A 12,668-nucleotide genomic window follows, 5' to 3' on the forward strand; every position below is an offset into this window, starting at 1 on the left:
CTCCTGAGACTGCCTCAAGATTAAACAATGCCTTCTTAATCTCTTCATCAATAATCAGCCTCGGTAATCCCCTGTGTATCGGCTGAGATCTTCCTTCTTAAACTACTTAATGCCTCGGTTGGATCAATATGATTGTCTATTAAGAATAGGTTCTCAAAGTATCTTTGAGCTCTAGCCCCAATATTGTCTATCTTCATCTTCTAATTTCCAAATTTTATTCCTTTTGTTTCTTGCTTGATGCTTGAAATGAAAGAACCCTGTATTTTGATCCCCCATCTCAGCCAGTTTACTCTGGACTTTTCTTTCCAAAATTGTTCCTCCATAGTATAGGCTTCAGTCAACTGATTTATTTCTCTTGCACATTCGGCCATTCTTTCATGATTGAGAGTGTTTCCTCCAACAATATCTCCAAACTGTTCTTTTCTAATTTCCTTCTTCCTAAGAGAAGATATGTTGGAATAATCCAACAAATGATTAAACACTAATATTTAGAAAGAGAAAATCATAGTGTACACTAATCTAGGACATTATTAGTTCCACGCTTCCACTTATCATGGATCAACATAAGGAGGAAAGGAACAAGGTTTTATAATTAAATTCATTACTTCCCAAAAAAAAAAAATTAAACATATTTATTCCAAAACTTCGCGAAAAAAATAAAACCCCTAAATTAATAGAACAGTGCTATTCGATATCATTTCTTCTTTGTGAAAAAAAAAATACATAATCGGATAATGGATTGGCAATTTTCATGTCTTGATCAAAATTACACACACCCGAAAACCCCCATAAGAAAAAGGAAGAAATGAAACAACGCAAGAATAAAATAACAGCGGAAGGGAATAATTAACTCCTACAGAGTAGTAATAATTATACACCATACAAATAACAATACCAAAAATTATAAAAACTGGTTCACCATTACCCGATCCAAATCGGTCCAAACAAACACCGGTTTGGTTCGCGTCCTGAATGAACGGATCAGAGCGAAGCTAAGCACCGGGTGCAGCATCTTTAACCTTACTCTGCAAGTAGCCACCGTATTCTCTAGCGTAGTCCTTGACGTGGGTGGCCGTATCGTAGATCCGGCTCCGGGCGTAATCGACCCGGTCGGAACCGGGCGGGTGCATTCCCCGGAAGTAACGGTACATCCAAGACACGGCGGCGACGAGAACGATCCCGAATCCGCACATGGATAAGAAGGCGGCGGTTATGAGAAGAAATAGGGTTCCGATTGGGACCCAAATAGGGCTGGAGATGATTATCAAGGGGGAGAAGAAAATCATGGCGATTATGGTTCCGGTGACGGTTAGGCCGGTGAGGAGGAGCAAGATTGAACCGGTGATGAGAAGGGTTAAGAGGCCGGCGAGCTGGGTGGAGTTGGGAGTGTGATCTTGGAGCCTTCGGAGGAACGCATGGTGCGGTGATAGCGGTGTTTGGAAGGTGAGTCTATCAGCCATGGTTATTGAGAATGATGGTGAAGGAATGAGAGAGAAGAGTGGTATTGTTGTGTTGTGTAGAGGGAGAGAGAGAGAGTGAGAGAGACAAGTGTGAGAGAAAAGGTGGTATTTTGGTGACATGCAAGAAGGGTACGTGGAACGGTCGATGTGGGGTTTCTTTCTTGCACTTTTCGGTGGGGGTGGATGGGGATCTCGTTTCCTTGCTTCGAATTAGGACTGTTTCTTTTCCTTTTTTTTTGCCCAAATATTTAACTCATTTATTTCTCTGCCTAACAAAATTGTTAATTTGGACATGATTTTTAAAAAATATTTATATTAAAAATAATATATAAATAAGAGTAACTAGTCAAAATGGTCTCTAAAAGATCATGTGATCTCTAATTTGGTCTCTGAAAAAAAAATTTTAATCAAATTTATCCCTACAAAATTTTCAATTAGTCATATTAGTTTTTTCATCAATTTTCTCGTTAACACCATTAACAAAAGTTAACATGGCAAGAGGGCTAAACCAAAAAAAGTTTACTTTGGCATGAAAAATAATCCTTTGTTACAATCATGTGAAACAACAATGTATAATATCTTCATCAATTAATTTACTTTAGATAATACTCTTAGAGAATATAAATGCTAATTTTTCTTGTATGCTATTACTAATGAATTGAACTTTTTTTTGTTGTCAAAACTCTTGTAATCAAATAACGTACATTATAGAGTTGTTTGTCGTTTTGAATTTAGGCTAAGTTTTATCTTTATTCCTTTGTAGATGAAAAGACCTCCCATCAAGTGCATGTTCTGTAATGAAGTTGGTCATAACAAGAGAACTTGTAAAAAAAATAAATGGAGGTTAGAGAATAAGCAAGGTAAATGCAGCTGCAACTTGTAGTTGTAACTACTTCTGCCCCTCCATTTGATACTGCTCCTACTACCCCAAGTACTGAGCCACATCACTCACTCTCTCACTGCCAAAAGACTTGCAGACTATATGCTTCTGTTCTTACTCTAAGATTCAAACCTTTTAGGAAGAAGGATAAACCTATTTGATGTTGATTTCTAAACATTATATAATTAGGACTAATGATATATTTTTTTGTATAAAGCTCTTTTATTGCTATTAAAAACATTGTGGTTGGTTTCATTGTTAAATCCCTTTTTTGGGTTTAGCCTTTTGATTAAGTTAATATAGTTAACTTTTTGGATATCAATCAGACAATTATGATCAAACAAATTGTTGATTCAAACAATTGTGTAATATTTTTAACTGATTCATAAAGTGTTAATTTCAACTCCTACTTTTAAGTTTAATTAATCAGATTACAATTTAAAGGATAATCTTGTTAAAATTAAATTTAAGAAAACAAATTGTTCAATTTATTGCTAAATTGAATACAATAGGACATATCAATTTGTTTTTATTCATAACACATTAGATACCTAAGAACAAATTAATAGCACTATCACTTGAAAATATAAAATGTGCAAATTAATCCCACAACTAAAATCACAATTATCAATCCAATGAACATAAAGGTCATTAACATTTTTGTAAATTTGACTTCTACTTCTAAACTTCTCATTCTCCATGTAATGTATACTTTCTACTTATCATGATTACTCTCTACTTCTGCATCTTCATTTTTTTCACCATATTCATCTTCATCAACCCACTTGAAGAAGTTGCAATAGCTGCTCTTCTGCAAAAATTTAAGGAATCTTATGATTGAAAACCCCCACAACTAATAAGAATTTTAAAAATAAAAGAATTCATGAGAACAACTCATTCGGTATCTTGGACATGTATGGAACAATCTATCTAGATTTTCTAAAGTTCAAGATTTCTTAATCAACGTCTTCGGCTCACAATGACATATAAGGTCTTTATTTTTTCTCTTTCTTCGCATAAACAAGCTAGACCCATAGTTACCAAGTGAGTGACCTCTACGACGACCTCTATTTTCACCACCCATTATGCCAGTGACCTCCAATATTGGTCTCTAAACCTCTACAACTTAACTCCAACGTAAGGGGACATATATGCACTATGATGGATTAGGGTTTATTAGTTAGGGATTAATTTAACGAAATTTCGTAAAATCGTACTGGCAGACAACTGGGATGGATGGGGTGTGCTGACATGGATCCTAACGTGCCACGTCAACTTCCGTTAACGCCATTAGCGAGGGAAGTGATAGAAGGATTAACGTGACTAACTGAAAATCTTTCAGCGATGAATTTAATTAAAAAATTCTTTCGGAGACCAAATTGCGTAATCTTTCAGGAACCATTTTAATCATTTACTCATACAAATAAGTTATTTTGTATTTAATTTTTTAATCCTAAAAATACTTATTTTAAAAGTAATAAAAAAACTTTTTTATTATAAAAGAAGCTATTTTTTTAACTTTTTTATAAATATTTAAATAACTTTTTAAAAAGTTATAATTTAATTTTAAAAATCATACTAAATATTAATGCTATAACTTTTCATAATTAAAAAAAAAATACTTATAGACCTATCAAAAATGTTAAGAGTTGTATAAGCCAAGTTGCCTTGAAGTTATTCCTGTTCTGATATTGCCAGGTTCATAAGTGAAAAACTAAAATAATTCTTGCTTGCGATAAGGTGCTTATTGAACATGTTTCTTCCAAGGTTAAGTTACTAAGAGAATTCAACTGTACAAAATAATACATTACACTAATACATACAACAATAAGTTTTCAAAACATTCTTTGGTCCCAAATCAAGATATAATCTAAAAGTGACCATGTTTATTTTTGCTTCTTGTCAGAACTAGCAGGGCTGTTATCTGTTGCAGCAGCAGATGTTGCTGCAAGTTCCATCAACCTCTCATAATCTATCTCCGTCGACTTGAACTTGAACTTGATGCCGGCCTGAATCCACGACTTGATACACAGAATAGCTTGCGCGCTATCATGTGCGAGACAGAACCTTTGCTTCTCAATTTCGTCGCCCTTGCCGCAGAAGAGTTCTTCAGGCACAACCGAAGTTGCTTGCACAGCAAGGAAATCTCTAGCCATAACTGATAGCCGAGGATATCTTGTGCTATTAACCTTCCACCACTCCAAGACATCTGTTGGTATCGGGGCTGGAGCCTCCGCCAGGTACTGTGTAAGCTCGTCTGTGGCAGAGTTCATGCTTGCTCGGCGTTTCTTGCGAGCTATTTCCTCCGCAAAAGAGACGCTTCCTCCATCTTCCGTTTCTTGTGCATTGTAACCAGAACTCATGGATGGAAAATGACTGGTAGAATAGTTTCTCATGAAGTGTGTTCTCGCTTCATCCAGAAAATTTTCCGAGGTTAAACCCTCTGGGATCAGCTCTCCCTTGATTCTAGGATCTAGGATCGCTGTCATATATGTAAACATGTTAGAAACCTGACTAATATAATTTCTGGCTTTTTCTGTCATTCCTTCTGCAGCAGATTTTAGCCATTCCGGGCTGTGTCGCGATTCGCTGGACGTAGCACTTGTTTCTAATATATGATCCATGAAGAAAAGGACAAGCCCCACTGTTGGAACCTTAGTGGTGCATATGTTGTTTGTGGTCTTGTAGAATGGTTCAAGATACTGATGCATGATGTTAACCAAACTCTTGTCCGCGGAGCTCAGAAGCATTCTGCTATCTAGAATTTCGTCATATTTACCGATAACATCTCCCATTGATTTACCTGCCTGCAAAATAAAATCAACATAGTTTTAGTTTTGAAGCCATCCATCATATTGCACAACATTGATTCAAACATTTTTCAGATGCCGCAAACAAATCAAGAGTAACACACAGGCAAATTCATTTAAAATATAATACTACCAAGATCAAGATTCTTATTTTCATTTAAAGCGGTTATAAAATATAACATGGTACCTTGCACACAAGATCAAGCATCTGGTAGTTTCCACTCCACCTTGTCGTAAAATCAAGAGGAAATTTCCAAGTACCTTCTTGATATGCTGCCGTCAGTTGAACAAAATCTTCAGAGATCACTGATGAAGCATTTAACTCCATTACAAACTCACGGATCTTAGAAATGGCTTTTTTTGCAGATTTCAATCCATCATCTATTATTGAATTCAAAGTTCGAGCAGCACATGGAATATAACAGAATGGCCCTATTTTCTGACCATCCAAGTTCTCTTTCAATGTATGGCAGGCCTGCATTGCACCTTGACTGTTATCATGGGTGCAAGACATGATTCTGTTTTCAATATTGTAGAATTTAAGAACCTTTATAAGCGATCGATAAATCTCTGCACCACCATATGGATAGGGTATGTACGAGATATCAAGAAGCAGTTTCTGGAAACACCAGTTTTCATCAATCCAATGACATGTTACACTCATATAGAAGATCTGTTCAAAAGAAGTCCAAAAGTCAAGAGTAATGGAGAACTTGGAAGAAACATGTTCTAACATCGTTTTCACATCTTCCTTCATGCTTCTAAAAACTTCTCCCAGCACATTCTTGTACTTGTCACCTGACCAGAGCTGTATAGATGGATTTAGAAACTTGTAGGAATTTACAAGCCATTTTTCTTCCAGAGTTGAAGGAGGGAGAGAAGCTAAAACGAGCCACCGAATCAGCAACCAGTTTAGATGATCATAATCCACCCGGTTTGCTTTTACTTGAGGCTGAGACTGAGACTGAGGCTGAGGCTGAGGCTGAGGTTGAGGTTGAGGCTGAGGCTGAGTTTGAGGCTGAGACTTCTTGGCCACAGCCGTGGGCCGGGGTGCCACATTATTGACAGCCTCTCCCGTTGACTTATCATAACCTGGATGGCGATTAGCAAGATGCCGTCCCAAATTGCCTTCATGAATAAAGGATATTTTAGTGAATGTATATATGAAAAAAGCAAAGCATATTTATGAAATATTGAAATCAAAAGCTTGAGATATTTAAACAACAAAGTTTCATAAGCATTTATCAGGTTTTAAAGCTATATGCCCATAAGGATTATGGTCAACTTAAGCTGCAATTTAAGACTATCTAAAGAAGAAATAAAAATACATTGGGGGACAGAAATCTATTTATTTAGAGAAAGAGACATTCAAATATCTACATCTCAGAACAAATTTTCACTTTCTCTTTCTCCACTGTGTCTTAATAAGTATGAGCCCTATTGGATAGGAAATGCATCAACCGCAAAAGGTGGTGCAGACAGTTTACCTGTGGCAGTTGCTATAGAATAACTCTGTCCACAAAACTTGCATTTCCGAGTCTTCCCATCGGCGGCTGTCTCAAAGAACTTCAAAAAAACCGATGTCATTGTTTTCTTTCTTGGCTTCTGTGGATTAACGGGAACTGGCTTATCTGAAGAACTCAGGTCAATGTTAACTGGATCCATGTTTGAAATGAGAGCCACATCCATCATTGGTTTTTGGTCGCCTACTCAAAACAAAAGAGAAGAAGGAATTCAGAGTCATAAAAAATGCATCCTCAAGAAATTGATAGGATGTTGAAAAACAAGACTCAGACTGAGACATCATTTAACAACTAAAGTATGCCGAAGTGAAAAACCACTTCCCTTTCTTTGATTTCACATAGCATGTTATGCTAATTCAAAGTAGCTCAAACTATAGTTCACAGATTTAATTGGAAAAACGTGATCAAAGTCCACAATGTACAAGTAAGTCCCTCAACAACAACAATTTAACTAAAGCATCAGTTTTTCCCGCTATTTGAAAAAGGAACCATGATCATGCATTACACGAAGCTAGAATCCAATAATGTACAGAGTCTTCGAAAAGAAAATGTAAGAGGCTAAAAAACAGAAAACACAGTGGATATTGAGTAGGTACCTTTATATGTTTTGTAGTGGTTGTTATTATCACCCCACTCCATGTAACTAACACCAACTGTCACCTGCCTAAAAATTCCGCACAAAAAATAGTCAGAAAAAAGGAAGATTTTTTGTTCTCCTTTAGGTAATCAACGACCCAAAAAAAAGTAAAATAAGCATGAAAAGGCAAAGAGGGAATTGGGTATACCGGAGAGGGGGAATTCATGAGAACCCAAGTCTCAAAATTCAATTTTTTTGTTCTTTTAAAGCAGAATTTGGTTGCTACGATGAGAGAGAGAGAAAGATGAACGGAAGCTGAGGAAGATCGGCGTGGGATCTGAGCCGAGAGTGAGAGAGAGATATGAATGTTAGAGGCGCGTCGGCGTAGAGATTGAAGCTGCTGCAGATCTGAGAGTGTTGTGTTTCGCTGTTTTTGACGGCTTCGCTCAAACCACAAACAAAGAAGGGAGTGAAACAAAGCAAACCCAATCTAAATTTTCTTTCTATAAACAAAGCAAAGAGGGTAAAGTAGTAATTAAACCACCTTTCTCCCACTCACTGAGTCATTCGCTCAGTTTGGCTCTACCCAGTGGCTTGGTTCTGCACGTCATAAACATATGTGACTTCACTCACTCAGCCATTGTTTGCTTCACTCACTCATTAATGGGCCTTCTTCGTTATTCCTTGGCCCATACATAGCCCACTATGTTTTTCCCTTAATTCACTTTCTGTTTTCTCCCCACCTCTAATTTCACATTGGACCCAAAGTAAAATAAAGAGTATACACTTAATTCGGTTTCTGTCCATTTTAAATTAGGACAAGATGATCCCTCACAAAAAAAGTAACTCACGCCGGTCTTTGTTTATGCATAAAATAACTCATCGTGCTCCTCCCGTGTATCCCCCGTCCATAGTTGACGAAAAAGTCTGATGTAGTACTTACCAGCGCTAATCTGACAGTTAGTCCAGAGTTAAGTGCCAATCTGGATTAGGATAAATGGACAGGGTTCGATTTGTCCCCCTGTCAACATTCAAAAACAATGTCGTTGCTAGATTAAGAAGGAGCAAATGTCATTCTCACCCTGATAACCCCCCAAGTCCTAACTCATATTTACAAAATAACTAAAACCTCTCAACCTTCTTCGCGCTATAGGACAGAACGTGGTGGAAGTAGCAAGTGTTGGTGCTGACAAGGTCGCCAAGAAGGACTCAGAGGACTCCTCTAACTCTGCACTTGACGGAGTCACCGACGTCGTGCAGTGGAGGCAGCTTGTATCGGCATTCAGGTTAGTAACGAATTTGGGTATGTAAAACATTATTGTAATCCAATCTCTGTTCCTAAATTGCATGTTGGTGTTGCAGTGTTGAGTAGGTTGAAACGGGTTGCCTGGTTGTTTATTTTTAAAAATGTTGTGGACGTGAATGGATTTTAAGAGGAATGCAGAGGACAAATTAGAATATGTTGATAGAAAAGTCAAGAAGTGGCCACCTTTAGACATTGATTTGGTGAACTTCTTTGATTTTGAAACGTTACTGAAGGAGTTAGGTTACACAGAGAACATGACGATATTTTGGTTTGATAGCATGGCACCTAACTTGGAATCTGGCTTACATATTATGAGGGGTGATACTGAGATAAATAACATGAGGAATAATAAGCTTAAAAACAAGGAGACAAATGAGATTTATATCTACTTTGATCACCCGGTTAGTGTGCCAGAAGTTGTGGATGAGGAGATGCAAGCTGAGGAGGTTATTATGAGTGACTCAAGGTGGTGTGACAGAGAAATTTTCTATTGGTATAGAATTACACCAAGGATCATCCTTAAGTCCATACCTTTTCACATTAGTCTTGGAAGTACTCACAGAGTATATCCAAGAGCCTGTACCATGGTGCATGCTTTTTGCCAAATATATCATCCTTATGGGAGAATCAATGGAAGACCTAAATAAGAAAATGGAGTTATGGAAAGAAGTTCTAGAAGTGTATGATTTACGCATAAGTCGTAGCAAGACGGAATATATGGAATGTAAGTTCAGCCTACGAAGGAAAAATCCTAATATAGAGGTGAAGATTGGAGATAACATCCTACAAAAAGTTAAGAGTTTTAAGTATCTTGGGTGCATCATACAGGATAATGGAGAGATTGAACAGGATGTAAATCATAGGATCTAAGCAAGTTGGTCAAAATGGTAGAGTGCGTCTGGTTTTATATGTGACAAAAAAGTGCCTTTAAAACTTAAAGGTAAATTCTATCGCATTGCTATCAGACTGGCTATACTTTTTGGTACAAAGTGTTGGACGGCCAAAGGGGAGCACGAACATAAGTTAAGTGTGACAGAAATGAAGATGTTGAGATGGATGAGTGGTCATATACGATTGGATAGAATAAGGAATGAAGATATAAGAGAGAGAGTTGAAGTAGCATCTATTGTAGAAAAGATGGTAGAATCGCGTCTCAGGTGGTTCGGATATATGAGAAGAAGACTGACAAAATACCCAGTCAGAAGAGTGGATGAGATGGAAGATGGACAATGGGTGAAAGGCAAAGAAAGATCTAAGAAGACCATCCATGAAGTGGCCAAACGAGATCTATATGGAAATTGTCTCTCTATAAACATGATACATGCCAGAATTCAATGGCGTCGTTTGATTCATGTAGCCGACCCCACCTAGTGGGATAAGGCTTTGTCGTTGTTGTTGTTGTTGTTGGTTACATTAATATCCCGAGTATAGTTTAGAGTCCCGCTATACATACAAGCATTTTTTGCATACAAGTTAACCCTAATCCAATAAAACCCACTTACATAACACGCGCATGAAATCACGTTGTTCTTCCTCTAATGTTTGTATCCTGCATTCCTCCTCCTCCTCCTCCTCCTCCTCTTTCTTCTTCTCCTTCTTCTTTGCATTTCTCCTCCTTTCTCTTCACATGTTTCATCTTCATCATCATTCTTTTTATTATTGTTATTGCTATATTTTTTTCCTCCTTCTCTTTCTATTGATTTTACAACATTATATATTTTTTATTCTTTGTTTAATTTTTTTCTCTTAAGAAAAATTATAAGAATATAAAATAAGAAGATGAAGAAGAAGCAGCTGCAAAAGATAAGGAAGAGGAAGAAAAAGAGTTTTGAATTATGCAGAACTTATCAGAATAAAAATACACCAAAATATTTTTAAAACACACCGCAAGTTTTCCAAAATACATCGAAACGAGAATGGAACAAATTCATCACAATAACAATTCAGATTCAGAACTCTTATATCGAAATTTTGCTATAAATAGACAAAATATTTTCTTTAATGCATTTTTTCTTCTTCTTTTTTTCCTTATTTTTTTCTTTTAGTTGAATGAATATAGGTTCATTCTCTTTCAAATAATTTTACATCATTATGCATTTCTTCTTCTTCTTTATTTGATTTTTTTGCTTTTATTCTTGTTAAGAGAGAAAAATAAGAAAAAGATTGAGAAGGTAAAATAAAATGGAAAATATGAATAAGGAATAAAAAGAAGAAAATCATGAAGATGATGATGAAAAAGAAGAAGCAGCAGCACAAGATGAGGGGGAGGAGGAGAAAAAGTAAGAGTTTTGAATTACGCAGAACTTATCAGAATAAAAATACACCGAAATATTTCCAAAATATACCGCAAGATTTCCAAAATACACCGAAAGTTTTTCAAAATACACCGAAACAAGAATGGAACAGATTCATCACAATAACAATTCAAATTCAGAACTCTTATATCGAAATTTTGCTACAAATGCACAAAAAATATTTTCTTTAATGCATTTTTTCTTCTTTTTTTTCTTGTTTCTTTCTTTCTTTTAGTTGAATGAATGTAGACTCATCCTCTTCCAAGTAATTTTATAGCATTATATATTTCTTCTTCTTCTTTGTTTGATTTTTTTGTTTTTATTATTGTTAAAAAGGTAAAACAAGAAAAAAATGGAGAAGGTAAAACAAAAAGGTGATGCTGATAATGAAAAAGAAGAAGCAGCAGCAACAGAAAAGTGAGGGGGAGAAAGAGAAAAAGTTTTGAATTATGCAAAACTTATTAGAATAAAAATATACTGAGATATTTTCAAAATATGCCGCAAATTTTCTAAAATACACTGAAAGTTTTTAAAAATACACCGAAATGATAATAGAGCAAATTAATCACAATAACAATCCTGATTCCAAACTCCTACATCGAAATTTACTACAAATGTAGAAAAATAATTTCTTTAATGTATTTTTTCTTCTTCTTTTTTTTCTTATTATTTCTTACATTTAGCTGAATGAATGTATGTTTATCCTCTTTCAAGTAATTTTGTAACATTATTTGTTTCTTTTTCTTATTTGTTTGATTTTTTTTATTCTTGTTAAGAGAGTAAAATAAGAGGAAACTTGAGAAGGTAAAACAAGAAGAAAAAGATGAATAAGAAAAAAATGATGATAATGAAAAAGAAGAAACAGTAGCAAAAGATGAGGAGGAGGAAAAGAAAGAGTTTTGAATTATGCAGAACTTATCAGAATAAAAATACACCGAAATATTTCCAAAATACACCGCAAGATTTTTAAAATACACCGAAAGTTTTTCAAAATACACCAAAACGAGAATGGAACATATTCATCACAATAACAGTTCATATTCAGAACTCTTACATCGAAATTTTGCTACAAATGCACAAAAAAAATTTTAATTTTGAATCAGGAAACGTTATCAATATGACAAAAATTCTACGATAACGATAACAATGATATGTATAAAAAGAAGATGATAACTATAACGATGATGATCATGATGATGAAGATGATGAAGATGATGGGGTATTTGCGGTGCGGTTTGGATCGGTCTTGAATCAAAAATTCATCCAATCTGAACACTAATTTTACTTGCAGTGCGGTTTGGATTGGATATTTTTTAAAAAAATTCAATCCGAATCCGATTTCAAGCGATTTGGATTGGATTTGCGGTTTTATAAATTAAAAAAATTAAATACATATAACAAGTCTCAATATCAAAGTTTAAATAATCAACAATGACATAACAAGTGTCAACAATATCTTAAAAAGCCAATAATAATATAACAATATAAATAAAATTATAGATAAGTTAAAATAAATAAATAAATAACATTTTGAACATAAAATATTTATTAAATAATAATAATACATGAATAATATAAAAATATATAACAAATTGAACATGTTATAAGTATAAGGGGTAAGTACTGTTTTGGTCCCTAAAGTTTAGCGCCAGAATCGAAACCGTCCCTGATGTAATTTTTGACTTAAAATCGTCCTTAATGTTGCATTTCATTTTAAAATCGTCCTTTTTAATAAAATTTTTTAATTTATTCCAAATTTACCCTTACTTTAACTTTAATAAAAAAATATATAATTAAAAAAAAAAGAAAACGCGTTTT

General features: G+C 35.0%; 2 protein-coding genes across 2 annotated transcripts; both read right to left on the reverse strand.

Moving 5' to 3' along the window:
* Window positions 1–724: 724 nt before the first annotated feature.
* LOC107469290 (oleosin G) lies at window positions 725–1,567 on the reverse strand. Its single transcript, XM_016088671.3, has one exon. The coding sequence runs from the start codon at window positions 1,458–1,460 to the stop codon at window positions 993–995; it is 468 nt and encodes a 155-aa protein (XP_015944157.2). The 5' UTR covers window positions 1,461–1,567; the 3' UTR covers window positions 725–992.
* Window positions 1,568–4,032: 2,465 nt separating this feature from the next.
* LOC107469280 (putative AC transposase) lies at window positions 4,033–7,745 on the reverse strand. Its single transcript, XM_016088662.3, has 5 exons — window positions 7,459–7,745; window positions 7,270–7,337; window positions 6,638–6,856; window positions 5,338–6,278; window positions 4,033–5,147 (listed from the first exon to the last, which is right to left on the reverse strand). Exons 2-5 carry the CDS (start codon window positions 7,310–7,312, stop codon window positions 4,227–4,229), a joined length of 2,124 nt encoding a protein of 707 aa, XP_015944148.1. The 5' UTR covers window positions 7,313–7,337; window positions 7,459–7,745; the 3' UTR covers window positions 4,033–4,226.
* Window positions 7,746–12,668: the final 4,923 nt, after the last annotated feature.

This window comes from Arachis duranensis, chromosome 1, assembly GCF_000817695.3.
Source record: "Arachis duranensis cultivar V14167 chromosome 1, aradu.V14167.gnm2.J7QH, whole genome shotgun sequence".
Lineage (NCBI taxonomy): Eukaryota > Viridiplantae > Streptophyta > Magnoliopsida > Fabales > Fabaceae > Arachis > Arachis duranensis.

Coding starts and splice junctions, on each gene's coding strand:
- LOC107469290 (XM_016088671.3), bottom strand. CDS start 1,460: ATGGCTGATAGACTCACCTTCCAAACACCGCTATCACCGCACCATGCG.
- LOC107469280 (XM_016088662.3), bottom strand. CDS start 7,312: ATGGAGTGGGGTGATAATAACAACCACTACAAAACATATAAAG. Junction 6,279..6,637: donor TTCTATAGCAACTGCCACAG/GTAAACTGTCTG, acceptor TTATTCATGAAG/GCAATTTGGGACGGCATCTT. Junction 5,148..5,337: donor TGCTTGATCTTGTGTGCAAG/GTACCATGTTAT, acceptor TTTATTTTGCAG/GCAGGTAAATCAATGGGAGA.